Source organism: Periophthalmus magnuspinnatus, chromosome 13 (assembly GCF_009829125.3).
Source record: "Periophthalmus magnuspinnatus isolate fPerMag1 chromosome 13, fPerMag1.2.pri, whole genome shotgun sequence".
NCBI lineage: Eukaryota > Metazoa > Chordata > Actinopteri > Gobiiformes > Gobiidae > Periophthalmus > Periophthalmus magnuspinnatus.
In genome coordinates, this window is record NC_047138.1 from 18,868,258 (window position 1) to 18,887,156 (window position 18,899).

Consider the following 18,899-nt stretch of genomic DNA (forward strand, 5'->3'; position numbering starts at 1 on the left):
GAACTTCTCTATTAGAGGGCTTGCCACTAGCTTGGCTCCATGGAGACATTATTGCTATGCCTGAAATGTTCCAGAGTGTGTGGCATTAAACTGCTCAATAAAGACGATACGTCCCAACAATTACTCGAGTAGTACTTTTCACAAGTACTTTTTTACTCTTACTGGAGTAATTTCGTGGACCACTACTTGTACTTCTCCTTGAGTAATATTATTTTAAAGTAATGTTACTATTACTTGAGTACATTTTTGGCTTCCCACCTCTCTCTATAAAGGCTGATCCCCTCCACAGACATACAAACATACAACAGTTCATACAAACACAATAGTTACTTCTACAGTTGTACAACACACAACAGTCACCACATCTCACTCAAGGATAAACCTGCTTGTACATAGGAATATAGCTAAAGCAATAATAAAAGAACACAGTAATACTGTAATAATTTCATAGTAGTAAAAGTACACAGTAATACTGTAATTATTTAGTAGTAAAAGTACACAGTAATATTGTAATTGTTTCATAGTAGTAAAAGTACACAGTAATACTGTAATCATTTCATAATAGTAAAAGTACACAGTAATACTGTAATCATTACACAGCACACTATGTCTATTCACTCACGAGTTATTTTCATCTTGTGTCGTTTCCTCTGGAGCATAAATCCTTCACGAACATGTCAGGGCATCTGGCTTCTTCCCACAGCAAGACACATTCTTACTGCTCTCCACACAGCCCACACTAAAAGACTTCTGCCTCTCTCGACAGTCAGCCAGTCACAGTAAGAGAGGGAGGGAAGGAGAGAGAGGAAGGGAGGGGAGGAGACGGGGTGGGAGAAGGAGAGAGAGAGAGAGAGAGAGAAAGAGAGAGAGAGATGTCAAAGGGAAGGGAGAGAGAGAGCGCAGGCGAAGAGAGAGAGGGAGGGAGGGAAGGAGAGAGAGAAGGAGAGAGGAAAAGGGCTTTACATGTGTGCCCAATCCAGAATGAGAGAGGGAGGAAAAGGAGTGAAAGAGTGTGGGATGGAGGGAGGGGGAGAGGCAAAGGGCAGTATCGCCTACGCTCGTCATAAAAATATGTCCAGTATTTTCATTCAAGTAGAATCTTATTCAACAAATATAACCAAACACTGAGAAGAAAACAGTAGCTGCACTACTGTCACATGAGCCTCCATATGCATCTTTTATGGGAAAAACAGCAGTTTATTTTAGTGACTCAAACTCACTCAGAGCGTTCTTCCCGCTTTACTTCCTGGTTCACGGACTTTTAAAAACACTTCTGGTCTGGTTTGCTGCTTTTACAAAATATCTCTACTGGGGCCAAACTAAATGTACTTTATTACATGGAAAAAAATCGAATTGGGTATAGTCCCTTTAACACTTGATAAAGTTATTATCATATACTGCTGTTGTGTCCCTGAGCAAGACACTTCACCATCATTGTCACAATATTTATCTGGTCGTGACAGGGAGAAAATTTAAAAAATGCGTAGGGTAGACAGTAAGTACGTCTTTATCATTAAAACCAACCCTTTTATACAGGACTAAACCCTGAATGACCTCATCCGAATCGCTAAACCAGGACTAAGTAGTTTGAACCACAGCTAATAAAAAGTTCACTTCCAAGCAAAACCCAGGCTAAACTTAGACCTAACCAGACCCAGTGACCCAGGATTCAAAACAAACGTGATCTAAAATAAGCCACAATGTGCATTCATCTCCGCTCCATGTTAGCTAGAGGCATTTACTCCACATCATTGTAGCCTAGCATATTTCACCTGTGCTGACAGCACAAGTGCTAAAGTCATTGTGCCCACCCTCTCCAGATGTTTCTACAGCTTCAGTGGAAAAGTGTGGTGTGCAGAGGAGCCAACCAGCCGGGGAAAACCATGACATCACGTTAGCCGCTAGTAGTCTGCATCCACTGAGTCACAGGCTAAGGCTAGCGCTGCTGAAAGGAGTAGTATACAATAGACTAGGACTGCAAGAAAATTTGAATGGAAGCAATTAGTGAATCACAAGGCTGCAGTTTTCGAAGTTCCATCATTTCTCTGTGTTATTCTGCATAAAAGCGTCTGACCCTGTAGTTCAGATTTGTACAAACATGTTCGGAAATTAGTCCACTTCATAATTTTGTTCACTTGTCTTCTGATAGTGGGGAAAATCTTGAGTCTTAGCTCAAAATGGTGGATCAGCCTCAGAGTGAGAGTGGGACAGAGATCAAACTTAGAGCCGTCGAACAACCACAGACAAGCTGCCACTGATACAGCTTGTCTGATATTCTGTAGTCTTGGTCAGAGTGAGCCCTCCTCTCACTGCGTCTGTGACAATCAGCAGTAAACACAAGAGCTCCAGTAACAGCAGAAGAGCTCCGCGTGAACAGGACCATCTATCCCCGATTCCCTCTAGCATGTAGTGCTAGCCTCAGCTAACCTGTACAGGCATATCTCACCTCACAGTGAGATATTCTCCCTAGATCATGCTAATGGACCATGGAACATTCTGACCTTTAACGGTCGAGGCTTTTGTCCTTTTGTCCAGAAGTGGCTGTAGTGTACTCACTGTCAGATCAGCCATGTTATAACGATGTTTCTTCATCAGTTACTCCAAGTTGTATTTTCATTGAATCATGCTTGAGTAATCCAATACTGTCCTGAGACTTGGGCTTGGAAAATGTTTGTTTTGACCTATCCCTTTTCTCCACCCACTGTTCTGTAATTATTTGTGATGGTTCATAAAGTTCAAAAGACGTGTGGTCGGCAGATGGTTTCAGTTATTGATGCATTTCAGATAAATATTGGTGTTTACAATGAAATAATGCAAAAGTGTGATTATTATAACCATAGACTGTATAAAGAAGTGGAGTAAGTGAGTGTGACATCATGCATAGCGTTCCGCTCCAGTCAAATGAAGCTCATCAAATAACTCGGCTCCAAATTGGCCCCTATAACTGCCAGCAGTTATAGGGGCCAATTTGGAGCCGAGTTATTTGGAATTCTGATGACAAGTATCATGGCAACCAAAGAGCCAATCAAGAGTGTGGCTGCTGAATGTAACGTCCCTTCCTGTCCACAACGCTGGTTTAGCTGGTTAGCGGGGGCATTGCAATGCTGTGAGTCAAATCTGTTGCTAATGCTGGCAGGAGTGACCTTCAGTAAAGAAAGCCTCTGATTTGTCTGTAATTAATGTGCATATCTTGATTTACCGTCACAATAGCGAAATAACAACCCCAGGATCATCTAGATCGGGTTAACACGAACATTTTAAGACCAAAATGACAAGTCTGACAGCAACAGTTACAGAGAGAGGAGCCACACTTTTTCAATGTAAAGTGAATTGGAGTCAATGGAGCTGGAAGCGCGCCCATGATCACTTCCTATTTGGAATCCGGTAGCTAGCAGGTGAGCTACGTCCACTTATATATCCAAGATATGATTATGATATAGTTATAAATAATAATGTGTGTCCCATTTTCCGGAAATGATCTTAAACTCATCTCAGATCCAAACATGACCCCATGATTTATCATAATGGCTGACATTTCTCTGGTACGGCTTTGTTCAGCTCAATGAATAAAACAGCAGGACTATTTGAATTCCAGTGTAGTCCCGGTGAATGGTGTCACTCTGAGTGGGCTGGACACACAGATAACCATCTTGACGAGCTCTGTTTGCCTTATTTGGTTTCATCTGACGGCTACAATGAAAGAGAGGGTATTTTACTTTTAAGGGGTATTAAAGAGAGGCTGTTTTACTTGTATGGAATATTAAATGAGAGTATTTTACTTCTATGGGCTATTAAAAAGGGGGTATTTTACTTCTTTGGGGTATTAACTGTAACACAACATATTTAGATCACTGTGTTTCCTTTTATTGTTTTGAAATAGCTAAATTTGCCAAAAACAACGTATTAACATGTTTTAGAAGTTTCCCTTTTGTTTATGACTCTCTGAGTCCCCCCTCCCTTTGCTCTCCGCATTAAGTCACTCCCCCTTCAGAGCGCCTTCACGACACAATTGCTGTGCATACCACTAATGAAACTACTGCACAACACATCAGTTTTGTCAAATTGCTGTGTACAGTTTTGTATCATGTTTTTATATTTATGGAGAATTGTTGGGTGGGAGCATGGAAGATGTTGGCTTGTGGGCGGAGCCTTGCACAGAATTGTATTGCTAACCCTATGGAGATTTTCAATAGGGCCTGGGAGAGATCGCTATATTACTCAAACATGCATGGATGACATCTAAAACTCTTCAGGCTAACACAGGTTAACTTGAAAACTGCCACTACATGACATCACAAGGTGAAACAGAGCATTTTGAACTTTGGAGATGTAGACAGACTAATAATAATGGGTTACTCAAATATGTGTGAATTAAATAAAACACAACTCCAGGCATGTTTTTGAGAAGGTAAACACATTATATCATGGCTTAAAACTCACAAGAGTCCATTGTGTAATATGGACCCTTTAAAAGTTGTTATAAAGCAGTATACACCTCCTTTAATAGCTGTTTCCATGAAGGGCAATTTTGTAACAATTCATCCCGTCCATAAATGAGTAAGTAGACTTCCAGATGTGGGTCGGTTTCCTTTTCCGACGAGCCCACTGAACTGCAGCTTGAGTGGATATGAGGCCTAGTACAGTGACGCACATTAACTGCACTAATAACATTAACAAAGGTATGCACATGACCACTCAAAGCTCTCTTAAATAAACCTGGAATATTTGAGTTTCTCGGAGATGATTTCGCTGGACTTTCCGAGCATTGTTTTGTGATAAATTGAAAATGACTACTACAGAGAATGTGAAGTCCCCTCTTACTGGACTCATGAACAGGGTAATGGAGTTATGTCACTGAAATGAACCAAATGATTCTATTGAAGGTCTAGTGAAGGTCTTCCATGGTAGTGAAAGATGAATGGGTGTATATTGTTTCCGACAAAAATACCTAAACATGTATTTAGATCATTTAAAGTGAGTCAGAGTTCTTTTGATAGTCTTACCTTGTCTATACTTGGGAGTTTTTGTCATAAAATTTGAGACTAGACGGAGACAGCAGTGAATCAGGCAGAGCAGACCAATGCATCAAAGCTAAACACAATCATCTCTCTCCCCTCTCACACACCTGGACCAGAACAGTGAACAGTATACTCAGGCAGACGCAGGGTTAACAGAGCAGTATACTCAGGGGGACGCGGGGTTAACAGAGAACAGTACACTCAGGCAGATGCAGGGTTAACACAGCAGTATACTCTGGCAGACGCAGGGTTAACAGATCCGTGAGCTTTACTGTAAAACCACAGGTCGGGGAATCACAGGCTCCACAGCCTGTCTGCCAAAAACGCCACATCTGATGCCTCATGCCCAAAATATACCCACACACTGTGTCAGGAGCCAACAGGAAGAGTGATGTCACTGAGGAGGTGTGATGACTTCAAGGGTCAGATGGAGTTGGTAAATGTGTTGGATGAAGAGCCATGAGCCATGACACATTCAGAGTCTCTGATGAAGGACAGTGACACAGCTCACAGGAGACACAGAAAATGGTGAAAATGGTTTGAGATTTAGGCAGGTTTATTATAATGAAGTGAATATACAGTAGCAGCACATAATATTAATAAATTAATTCATTATATTAATTATTTAGCACCTTTCCCCACACCCAGAGCATTTTAAAAAGCATTTATTCACTCCACACTCTGACGATAAGATAGAATTGTAGCCACAGCCGCCCTGGGGCATACTGGCAGAGGCAAGGCTGCCTATCTGTTCCATCGGCCCTTCTGACCACCAGCACTCCTGCACACCACATTACTAGGACACATGGGTGAAGTGTCATGCAACAGCACAACACAGCAACAGTTTCCTCTAGAGCCACTGGTGCCCCACTGTGGCACCTGGTATTCAGTGATTTCCCATCACAGAGCCTGCACATAATGATTTTTTATATTGGTGTGGGCTGTAGGAAACATCATGTACTAAACATGGGGACATTTTATTATATTTAACTGCTAATGTTAATGATGAATTGTTTTATAACGTAATTGTAATTAAATGTGTATTTTTAATGTGTGTGTTCACCTGCTCAGGGACTGGTGGAAAGTAGCAGTAGAGTTAGAGGTAAATATGAGAGTATATAGAGTTATATATGAGAGTATATAGAGTTAGAGTTACATATGACAGTATATATAGTTAGAGCACTGCTGGTCATGGTGACATGACTGGCCTCAGAGGGACAGTGGGGGCTGGTTTGGAACAGGGTTAAAATCGCCCTGAGGCCTTTCCTCTCTTCAGTGTAAACAGCATTCTTTGAAGCCAGTGTGACTCAGTGATATCAGCGCCAACCTCCACTTAAACATGTGTCATGGTGAGGACGGGAGCGTGCCCAGACAAACATCTCTGTTTGCTCTGTCTGCTCTGTCTTCTGTCTGTTCTGTGTTTCTCTGCTGTGTCTCTGTGTCTCTCTGTGTGTGCTGTGTGTTTGGTGTGTGTGCTTTGTGTGTCTGTGTGTGTGCTATGTGTGTCTGTGTGTGTGTGCTGTGAGTCTCTGCGTGCTGTGTGTGTCTGTGTGTGCTGTGTGCGCGTGAGTGTGTCTCTGTGTGTGTGTGTGATTCACATCGCCCCTGATGTCATGTCACAGTCATAATACAGATGCAGGTGTCGAATCAACCAAAGACATCCTCCTCCTCCTCTTTCTCCTTCTCTTCCTCCTCCTCCTCTTCCTCCTCCTTCTCTTCCTCACTATTGTTACTCTGACTTCAATGGCCTAAAAAATGACAATGTACCTTTATTATAACATGGAATATTTGCCTCCTTTAAAAACATGATGACTGGTAAAGGCCTGTGTGAACTAGTGCTGGAAAGCACCTTTGACTCTGCACAGTAACAGTAGAAGAAGAAAACATTTATGACACTGATGCAGTGACACTGGAGTGTGTGTGGAGTTTACATGTTCTCTCTGTGTCTCTGTGGATTTAGCATGTTCTCCCTTATGTCTGTGTGGAGTTTGCATGTTCTTCCTGTGTCTGTGTGGAGTTTGCATGTTCTATCTGTGTCTGTTTGCATGTTTTCTCTGTGTTTGTGTGGAGTTTGCATGTTCTCTCAATGTCTGTGTGGAGTTTGCATGTTCGTCCTGGGTCTGTGTGGAATTTGCATGTTCTTTCTGTGTCTGTGTGGAGTTGCATGGTCTCTATATGTCTGTGTGGAGTTTGCATGTTCTCTATATGTCTGTGTGGAGTTTGAATGTTTTTCTGTGTTTGTGTGGAGTTTGCATGTTCTACCTCTATCTGTGTGGAGTTTGCATGTTCGCTCCTATGTCTGTGTGCAGTTTGCATGCTCTCCCTGTGTCTGTGTGGTGTCTGTGTGAAATTTGCATGTTCTTTCTGTGTCTGTGTGGAGTTGCATGTTCTTTATATGTCTGTGTGGAGTTTGCATGTTCTTTCTGTGTCTGGGTGGAGTTTGCATGTTTTCCTTGTGTTTGGGTGAAGTTTGCATGTTCTCTCTGTGTCTGCATGGGTTTCCTCCAGCTTCCCCCATCAATCAAAACATGCACAATAGGTCAAATCCTCCATCTAAGGCACATGTGTCAAACTCAAGGCCAAATGTGGCCCTCCACATCATTTTATGTTGCCCTCGACAGGGTAAATTAAAAAGGTATGATGGTCTTAAAATGTCATTTTATCAGGAGATACACAGTTACATATTTTTACATCTAGGCAAATGCGTTTACAATATTTGTAACTTGAATAAGTAATAAATAGAGAAACAGTTAATTAACAAGTTAAAAAAGTCGTTACATTTATTTTACATCTGGCCCTTTGAGAGCAGCCCTTTTACTAATGTGGCCCTCGGTGAAAATGTGTTTGACGCCCCTGATCTAAGGTAATGCTACACTGAGGCACTCCTGAGAAAATGCCCCAGTGGGTCAAATGCCGAAGAGAAATTTCCCTATGGAGACAATACAGTAAAACCTAACCCTTTACTGTACCAAAATACAGTTACTCAAAAGAATTATTCTGAATATGTATTTACAGTACATGTATTTAGGTACAACTATTCCACATCAAAACAGAAAGACTTCATTTTGCACTACACCCTCTTTAAATGTTCTAGCCTGCGGGACTTGTTGCTAAGACACCAAAACAAAATGTCCACTAATACAAGTGAGTGGCCTGAAGTGGGATTGTTCCAGAGAGCAGGGGTCGTCCATGGGAATAGTGGAGTTATCCGGAGGCGATTAGCCTGAATGAAAGACGGAGAGGGCGTGTGAGGACAGACGCCAACAGAACGCTAGCAGCTAGTGCTACCAGCTACTGCTACCAGCTACTGCCAGCAGCAATTAGTTTCAAATTTGGCTTGGATTCAAACATCTAAAAATGCTCAGAGGAAAACATGAAAATGTTTCATTATTTAGTGTAGTACCTATGTATTTATAACAGTTTTACACCAAATTTGAAAAAAGTTGAAGAAAAAAGTTGTAAAATACAGTAAGTAGCACTGATTTGTGAAAGGACTAGGGAGAGAGTCCCCTGCTTGTCTCCATGGAGATGTTGTGGCTTTGCTTCGAATATTCCAGAGTATGACATTAAACTAGAGGCTCTCAAACTTTTCACTCCGAGAACTATCAAAGAAAGATTTGGCTTTCCGAGTACCACCAGATCTAAGCCAGGTCTATAACAGGACTATTCCAGGTCTAATCTAGGACTAAACCAGGTTTATAACATGTCTATAACAGGACTATTCCAGGTCTAATCTAGGACTAAACCAGGTTTATAACATGTCTATAACAGGACTATTCCATGTCTAAGTAGACTACATCATTTCCACTGTAGTTTTAAACAGGAAAAGTGGATAAAATTAACTCTAAATGAGATAAACCCACAAACTGAAGATTTGTCCAAATCCAACCTGAAGGAGTGTATCACAGTTTGAGACACACTGTATACTCTACACTGTAAACATAAGTACCTCCATTGAGGTCGCCACAAGCAGGTGGCAATACCATGCCAAGTCATAGGTTATCCCTGTGGAGAGGCAAGCCCACTCACAATAACAAAGCATGTTTTTCAAGATATTTTAGAGATATTTTAGAGACCCCCTCACCAGACCCTCACCAGACCCCCTCCGGACCCCTCACCAGACCAGGTCTGGTTTGGGAACCACAGGATTTCATCTCTGCTGTTTGCAGATGATGTTGTCCTGATGGCTTCTTCGAGCCAGGACCTGCAGCAGGCACTGGGGCGGTTTGCAGCCGAGTGTGAAACGGCTGGGATGAGAATCAGCTCCTCCAAATCCGAGGCCATGGTTCTCCACCAGAAAAAGGTGGTTTGCTCTCTCCAGGTGGGTGGTGAGTCTCTGCCCCAAGTGGAGGAGTTCAAGTATCTCGGGGTCTTGTTCATGAGTGAGGGAAGGATGGAGCGGGAGATTGACAGGCGGATCGGTGCAGCGTCTGCAGTGATGCGATCGCTGTATCGGTCCGTTGTGGTAAAGAAGGAGCTGAGCCAGAAGGCGAAGCTCTCGATTTACCGGTCAATCTACGTTCCTACCCTCACCTATGGTCATGAGCTTTGGTAATGACCGAAAGGACAAGGTCACGGATACAAGCGGCTGAAATGGGCTTCCTCCGCAGAGTGGCCGGGCGCACCCTTAGGGATAGGGTGAGGAGCTCGGTCACACGGGAGGAGCTCGGAGTAAAGCCGCTGCTCCTACACGTTGAGAGGAACCAGTTGAGGTGGCTCGGGCATCTGCTCAGGATGCCTCCTGGACGCCTCCCTAGGGAGGTGTTCTGGGCATGTCCCACCGGGAGGAGGCCCCGGGGAAGACCCAGGACACGCTGGAGGGACTATGTCTCTCGGCTGGCCTGGGAATGCCTTGGGGTCCCACCGGAGGAGCTGGAGGACGTGTCCGGGGTGAGGGAAGTCTGGGAGTCCCTGCTTAGACTGCTGCCCCCGCGACCCGGCCCCGGATAAGTGGAAGAAAATGGATGGATGGATGGAAACTACCTGAAATGAAATAAAATTAATGCAAAAGCCAATGCCATACTGTGGAGCATTTTCAGTAAATAATATCTCCATGGAGACAAGTATGTGACTTGTGTTTTCATGGTTTGATTGTGATTTAAATATGTACTTTTAAATTGTATTTATTTGTTTATTTGGTTGGGACAAAGCATGTAAATGAACAGACATGACATGATAGACATTAATGTAAACACAACAGATTATAGCCAAAGGCTAATTTCCAGGGGCTGGGGTCACAGAGTGGTCAAAATAAAAATTGCACAATTCCCATAGTTGCACATTCCACTCATTCCACATTCCACACATTTCACATTACACTCATTGAACAGTTCCCATTATTGCACTATCCAAAAATATTGCACATGCCACTCACTTCACAGTTCCCATAATTGCATATTACATTCATTGCACAGACCCCATTATTTACATTTAATACCCACTCCCTTCATATTTGCCCATACATGCAAAATATGTTAAAATCACATTGCCACTATAGATGAGTGCATGTTTGGTTTGACCATATCCAGTTTTTCATTTGCGCTTTAAAAGAACTGTATGTGGGACATTCTCTCAGGGTTACCGGGAGACTATTCCACAGGTTCCCACCTTGGACAGATAATACATTCTGACCAAAGGTCCGTCTGTGGGGAATCAGCAGGTTACCTCTGATGGTGGCACGTGTGGTCTTTGCTAAATTGTCTTTATATTTAATGTACTCCTTTGTGGTGATGTGAGTGAGTGTAGGTGTGTAAGTTCTTTTAAGGTTGACCGTGTTGTTAAAGTCCAATAGTCTATGCTTTTTCAGACTATGACAACGGTGGGGAGAAATGGGTGTTTTATCAAATATTTTTAGGCCTCTTTTATAGAGGTTTACAATGGTTTTAAGGGTTGTGGGGCAGGCAAGAGACCAAGTAGTTAAACAATAGTGATAACCATAGAAATAGGTTTTAGCAGCACTCATGTTTAAGTTATTCCGGATGTGATGAAAATTATGATTATTGAATTGAATTATCTGGGACACTGAAGAGGGCTGGCCATGTTTGTGCTGTAAAGAGCTGTAAGAATCTTTGATCTCTGCTGATTTGATTTAATAACATAGGCCACTTCACCATTTTCCCCGTAATTCAGTTTGAAGCAGATAAATACTTGTGTCTGGTTGTGTCCTACTTTTCGTGCAGACAGACAAACCCCATCACAGAGCATTGATCTTAGAGTAAACAGTCTGTGAGGAGGACTGGACGTGTTGTTGTTGACCCCAGCCTGTCCATGAGGTCAAAGATTATGTATGGAAGCCCAACAAGAGCCAGCAGCTGTGATGACACAGTTCCTCTGTCTCATGTACAGCAGCAGAATAACACAACTATACTTTGTCGGAAATTGTTGGTTTGGAAGCTCATGTATAATTCTGAATATTGCCCTTGATGAACACAGATAGACGTATTACAGCACAGCCCAAGATGCAGGTTCAAATCCCCCAGTGTAGTGCAAAAGAAGCTAAAGTGCATTTTAATCACATATTTACCATTATATTAACAGGTAGTATTTCAGTCATGACTGGGTTTATTAGCAGAAAGAAAACTGGAAAAAGGCTCAAATCTGTTACAGTGAGCATGTTGCCACACAGAAGAAGACTTGGCAACTCTGATCCAAACATTAACATTGCAGGGCGTTAGCTTTGATGTGAGTTAGCCAAGCCTCGGGAACTAAATCTGGCCGCCCATTGATGTCAATGGGTCATGTTCTGTGGCACATGTCGTGAGTTTAGCCTTTAGCGGCTAGGTACGTCCAGTCCTGCCCATCGACCATGCACAATTGAGCTACCCCCATGAGACTGAGCCATGAGAGTGAGCGTCCACGAAGGAGGCAAGGGAATAATAAAAAAATTACAAATGCTAATGTTTGTGCTTCCAGGAACTTCTGAACCATGCTCTAAACCTCCGGCTCATTCATGACAGTTGGGCTCACTCACATCGCTCGTTCATGTCTTACCACATGACCACTCGAACCAATCAGAGCTTGAGCTTACTTAGAGTGGACATAGATTGTAGCCAGAGCTAACGACTAAATAATAGTTTTAAGACAATAGACGGATTTTGAGCTGAGATAAAGTTTATGATCTGAAAATAAGTCAAAATCGCCACAAAACTGGACCTTTGTGAAAGCTCTAGATGCCCTGTCAGTCCCTGTCAGCTGAGCACGAGCAGTTTGTGATTGCATTGTGTTCTATGAGAAAAATCCTTTCTGGGCAGGAGAGATTTTTTTTCATTGTGGTACCAATGACTGGCCACAATCCAACTCGAGACAGACTCTAAGAAAATCCTATCCAGTTATTTTAAGAGATCCATGGAATTAGCTTTGTTTGTTAGCTTGGGTGTGAGTTAGCTTTGTTTGTTAGCTTGCGTGTGAGTTTGCTTTGCTTGTTATCTTAGGTGTGTGTTAGCACTGCTGTGTGTTAGCTCTTTACTTTGTCCCTCTCTACTCTGATGTATTGATGAGCAGTTCACATTTCCACAGGGAAATATCACACTGCTGCTCACTGTGCTGAGCTAATACTGAGAGACATGACAAAGCTCCTCAAAGTTAGCATTCAAATATTTAGCTTAGCGATACTTTAACGGTGCTGGGCCTGAAATAAGGGACATATTTCTGTTCCCGTTCCTTTTTACTTCCACGTACAAGGGACACAGCAGTGTCAAACAACCAGTGGTGGAAAAAGTACTCCTGAAGGTGAAGGCCTGAAGGTGGAGACTCGAGGTGGAGCCCTAAAGTGGAGCCTGAAGCTGGAGGCCTGAGTGTGGAGGCCTGAAGGTGGAGCCTGAAGCTGGAGGCCTGAAGGTGGAGCCTGAAGCTGGAGGCCTGAAGGTGGAGCCTGAAGCTGGAGGCCTGAGGGTGGAGCCTGAAGCTGGAGGCCTGAAGGTGGAGGCCTGAGTGTGGAGGCCTGAGGGTGGAGGTCTGAAGATGGATGCCTGAAGGTGGAGTCTGAAGGTGAAGCCTGAAGGTAGAGGCCTGAAGGTGGAGGCCTGAGGGTGGAGGCCTAAAGGTGGACCGCACACTGTAAAACTCACTTTTTATATCTCGTTATCACAATTAGAAAAACTATGCATTTACATTTTTCACAATATTCACCAAAATATAGTAAGCCTAAACTTCATGATCCGTGCCCAGACCAGTGCGGAACTGGTGCTGTGCTCCCATGTTCCCAGGCATGTTCTAGTGTTTGCACAGCCTGTTCTAAAGCCTTAAAAACATCAACTTTGGCTTGTGAGATTTCCTCTTCATTTCACGAGCCTGTACCTCCCTGAAGCTTACTTCTCATTTGTGGATTCTGCTCATGATAAGAACACATAGAGCAGATGTAATACCCATATGAGGCCAGATATCATAACTCTCTTCTCTTTGTTCCACATGAAGTAATGTGCTTTATTAAAATGTTCCAGAGCTTGGGACAAATCTCTCCTTATGTAAGAGCTGAGGTGATGATGCCTGCAGTGATACAAGGGCTGGATGTATGAAGATAACATCCAAGTCACGTATATGAACTTCAAATACTGTACTTCTCATTGACTTCGGACCATTTCAATCAAATGTGCCATACCAGGCAAAGGTTTGGACTTTAATTTTTGGTTCTTTATTTCCATAATTATTTCCCTGTAGATTCTCACTGAAGCATCAAATCTATGAATGTAGTACAAACAAAACAAATACACTCAAAATAACTCCAAACTTGATCCAGATTTAAGATTTTTTTAAATATTCTTTAGCCTTTGCTTTGAACCCTGCTTTGCACTTTTGTCATTCCTTGACCTTGAGGCGCAGCTGTGAAGTGAAAACCATTTCAGGAGACTTCAATATGAAGCTCATTGAAAGAAGCACAAGAGCTTGCAGCTGTCCATAAAGCAAAGGGAGGAGACACTGAGCATTTAAATAGAAAACATTAAAAATATTTAGTATGGTAGTATGTAGTTGACTACATAATTATATATATCTTGCTTCATATATTTTATGTCTCCTGTTTGTATATCAAATGTAGAAAGTAGTAAAAACAAAAAAACAAAACAAAAAACAAAACAGAATGAGAGGGTCCTCACTGCACTAAGAGGGCACTGTTTAAGTGATGCTGCATTCACTCTGCCTGTCTGTCCAAGTGCTATAGGCTACATATATTATATATAAAAAATATTATATATACATATAAATTTCACCCTTTGTGGGTGGTCTCATCTTTTTTCCAAGCTTGGGTTCTCCAGAGGCCTGGGAGCTTGAGGGTTCTCCAGTATCTTTGCTCTTACTGCAAAATACTAGTACTGCACTTTTCTGGATGGCTTTGTTCTGTTGCTTATCCATGGTCACAATGTCCGGTTGGTCCATCGCGATTTTGTCGGTCTATTTCTGAAGTCCCACAGGATCTGGGCTCATTCTCCACTGCTTTTGGAGGTGTTTGACTTTGATCTTGGGGTCTCCAGTCCGTACTATGCACAGATGTTTCTGTACACTATGACTCCACTTGGTTATGCTGTTCCACGTATGCTTTCCCTGCAGCATCTTACACCCTCAATGTAGATCAAGTAATTTCTGATGGTTAGACCTAGTTTGTAAACTAGGAATACAGGTGCCACAGTGGGATAGAGTGGAATAACCATAGTTATTACTGTTTCTGTGTCTTTAGGCAAAATACTTCAACCACCTGGTCTAATATGAATGTGTTGTGTGTGTCAGTCTGCCCCAGGTCAGCTATAGCTACAATATTACCTTAGCACCACCAAATGTGAAGCTCTGAGTGTGGGTGCCATGAATAGCAGTATAAAAATTCATTGTGATTGCGTCACTCTGCAGTGTTTTAGGAGAGTCAGAAAACATTATAGTAAATTAATATCCATACAATATAGAATCCAAATGTACGAGACATCATTCTACAGCAGGGGTGGGCAAATTTTTTGACACACGGGCAACAATGGGTTCTAAAATTTCACAGAGGGGTCGGGACAAGGATATATATATATATATATATATGTATATATTACATTAGAGATTTGGCCTGTAAAATGTAGCAAAGCATGAATGTGCAAGGCTCATTGTACAAATTGTTTTCCAAATGCACTAATTAAATTAATAATTAATGTATTCAATTTCAGTGAAATAAACACAGCAGAAAAACTCTGAACAAGGTTTACCCTTACCTATTTTAATATAATTTGGTCACGATTAATAAGCCCAAAGGGCCATGTGTGGCCCCTGGGCCGTAGTTTGCCCATGTCTGTTCTGCAGCCTGGAGAATGCAGACTACAGAACAGATACACAAAGCCATGTCAGTGATGGATGGAGTCCTTCATGATGGAGACACAGGACAAGAGTGTATTACATCTCCAGACACAACACACCGCCCACTAGCAGAGTTACAATAAAAGTTCAACTCTAACTCTTGGTATGATACCCAGAGTGCAACAAAATACAGCAGTTTGAATTATCTGCTGTGTTAATATGCAACTCAAAGTAAAAGTATTTGAAGTATTCAAAAATACTATTTGATTGGACCGGGTCATATAATATGTTACAAATACACTTTAAAGCAAGTATAGAGTATTCTGTCACTACAGAGATTCTCAAAGTATTCTTCTTTTTGCTGCTGATACCCATCCTCATGGCCAATCATCAAAACTCTTTTGATATAATTTTTATTTATATATATTTATATAATCACATAATTTAAAGGTGCAGTATGTAACTTTTCTGGTATAGGGGTCCACTACATGTGTGCTTTTTCTTGCAATAAATAAATAAAATGAAACACATGCATTCTTACTGTGAGCAAAGGGCTAATATAACTCATTAGACAAATTACAAAACAGAGCCTAGGGACTGGACATTAGGGGTAGCAGAACTAGCACACAATATATAAAGGTGTCCCTAAAAACAGAAGTAAGTAGGGGTCTTCCTAAATAAGTAATTTTTTTATTTTTTTTTAATGCAAAACATTCATTAATTTAAACAAAAAGAAATAAATTATCTATTTTCCGTTGAAATCAAACTGTATATTTCCATTAATTTGTTTTTATATTTGTTTGAAAAGTATTTTGTAGTTTAAAAATTGTGGTTTTAATTGTATATACTTTCTACAACAACAACAACAACAACAACTACTACTACTACTAGTACTACTACTACACAGTAGTCCACAGTTTATTCTGCAGTTATATGTATTTTGGACACAAGAGGGCAGCATAGATTTGATCACGAGGCCATAATCCAGGGACACACAACATCAGGAACTGAACTGTGACAGAAACAGTTTCTACATAGAACTGAAAAACTAAAATGGCTTTCTACATTTAGGGAGGAAAAAATAACCATACACAGGTGATGCCACAAGGCCACATTACAGGTCAGATCTGTGAGGAGGTGAGCCCAGCTAGATTGCATTTGTCAGTGTATATTTGACCAATACAAACACCTGTAATTGAATGAAAGCAAAATCAATGTAATACAATAGTGTGCATTCCAGGTAAAGCAGTGTCATCTCTATGGAGAAAATCACGATCCACCTCCAGAAAAGTTACATAGTGCAGCTTTAAAAATGTGAAAAAAAGAGGATGAGAGATTCACTGGATTTAACACAGTGAGCATTGGCCTAAACACTGCTCTATGTGCATGTTTCTAACCATGGAATGTCAAGTGCGATTTTGCCACTGTTCTTCTGTTAAAGTGTAACTGCATACTGTGTACAATCTGCCCCATGGCACCTGTCACAGTATATAGTCACATACACTATCAAACATTCAGAACTGTTACTGTATTTAAAGGTGCACTACGTAACCTTTGTAGGGGAAGTGTAACGTACTTGTCTCCATGGAGATGTTATTGCTTTACCAAGAATGTTGTGTGGCATCAAACTTACAGATGACCAGATCAATTTTCAAGTCAGATCTGTGGAAAGGCAAATCCGCTCAAAGAAAGAATGCATGATTTTCCAGGTTTAGTCCTGGTATAGTCTAGTTCCTTTTTCCACAAGCCAACTGTGCATTAAAAATACTCTACTCTACTAGTACTCCATGTACTGTACACGTCACTCTCCTTATCATTTTTGTCCCGGCTCGTTAGCAGATTCCTCATTCATTTACAGCACCTTTTATCAGGAAACACCACCAACGGCCAGAAGCAACTGCCAGGAGCAACTGCCAGGAGCAACTGCCAGTACAACACCCACCTGGCCCATAGACACAAGAGCAGGTCAGGGGGTCTCATAAGGGCAGTGAAGAAAGAAGGAAGCAGAGTAGGAAACTTGACTAATGAGTGGAGTGAAGTAATTCAAAGTATTTTATTGCAGGATATTATGTATATATTGGTTGCATGTAGCTTATCAGGAGCAGGGACAAATGAGATACAACTGGAGTTCTTCAAATCACTCTGTTTCATTGAGCTAAATACATCTGTGAGACTTCTCAGATTCTTCTCCAATTATTTTTTTTCCAATGCCCTCACTCAAAATGAGCATTATTATTGTCTTTCCTTTCCTTAGGTTGTGGCCAAAGATTCAAAAAAGCTGCCAGTGTTATAGAGGTACTCACACTGTTGGAATTCAATATTTCAATGAGCCTCACATGGCTCTCTCAATTGGGTTGGCAATTTCAATGCTGCTCAATACAGTTGTTTTAAACCTAAAAGGACTCTTTCTGATCTGAATGGTCTCTACCTAAACCCCAGCACCTGCAACCAATCATGAATCAGTGCTAGTGCAGCCTCTGCAGCTCAGTGAGTGAATTCTGGAGGTTCTTTCACATGATGCCTTTCCATATACTGAGAATGAGACACACTTGTAGGTGTCTCTATCTGCAGGTTAAGGCTCTGGAGAAACAGGGTCACATGGGTCTGTGGTACATGTTTAAAATGTAAGAGTTACCTACAGTTCCTTTAAATATTCATTTCCATTAGCAAAAAAAATGTGGACAGGCTCAGGTTTTCACTCAAATAAAAACTATTTAATAACATTTAAACACATGTTTACTTCTGGTTTAAACCTGGTTTAGTCCTGGTTTAGTGCTGTTTAGTGCTGGTTTACTACCGGATTAGTCCTGGTTTACCTCTGGTTGAGTCCTGGTTTAGTCCAGGTGTAGTCCTGGTTTAGTCCTGGTTTAGTGGTGGTTTAGTGCTGTTTAGTTCTGGTGTATTCCTGGTTTAGTCAGAGTTTAGTCCTGGTTTAGTGATGGATTAATCCTGGATTAGTGCTGGATTAGTCCTGGTTTACTTCTGGTTTAGCCCTGGTTAAGTCCTGATTAAGACATTTAGTCCTGGTGTAGTTCTGGTTTAGTTTTGATTTAGGTCTAATTCGTTCTAGTCTAGTCTCTAGCCTGGTTTAGTCCTAGTTTAGGCCTGGTTTAGGATCATGAGTACTAGGGCAAATAAATGTAATACAGTATGTAAATGTAAATATGTATGTAAATGTAATACAGTATGGAAAAACAACCAATGTTCAAGTACTACTATCAGAAGTGAAAGGTCCCCTCTTCCCCCAAACAAAACCCAGACAAAACCCAAACAAAACCTCCATCTTCAGCCTCATGAAACTCCAAAGGTCCCCCACGTTCTCCAGCCCGGAGCCAGCCCAGCACTCAGGAACACAGCCCCTGGATTACACCACTACTGCCTGTCAATATAGAACAATACAAGCTTCTATAGCAGAGCATGTCCCACGAAAGATTCAGGAACAAAAGGGCACACACTGTCCTCCTTATGCCCAGTAAAGCGTCCTGTCCCAGGGCTCAAGTGCTCTGCCTGGAGAGGTGCTTCAGTCTGGTGAGGGCTTTGTTTTCTCCCTATCAAAATGAAGGTTCGTGGTAAAGTACTTTGAAAAGAAAAATATCATGAGACCAGCAACAAAGACGATTC

The 18,899-nt window shown here is 41.7% G+C and overlaps 1 protein-coding gene across 3 annotated transcripts in view; it reads right to left on the reverse strand.

The window, feature by feature from the left end:
* Window positions 1-18,899, reverse strand: part of LOC117380209 (stAR-related lipid transfer protein 13-like) — a 67,922-nt gene that overhangs the window by 23,715 nt on the left and 25,308 nt on the right. The window contains exon 1 of one of the 3 annotated variants that reach the window (XM_055225911.1): window positions 623-750. The exons of the other annotated variants lie outside the window; for them this stretch is intronic. Coding sequence (XP_055081886.1) covers window positions 623-659 — 37 coding nt within the window. The 5' untranslated portion in view covers window positions 660-750. Of the gene's footprint in view, window positions 1-622; window positions 751-18,899 lie in introns of those variants that run through there. 3 annotated transcript variants of the gene reach the window in all.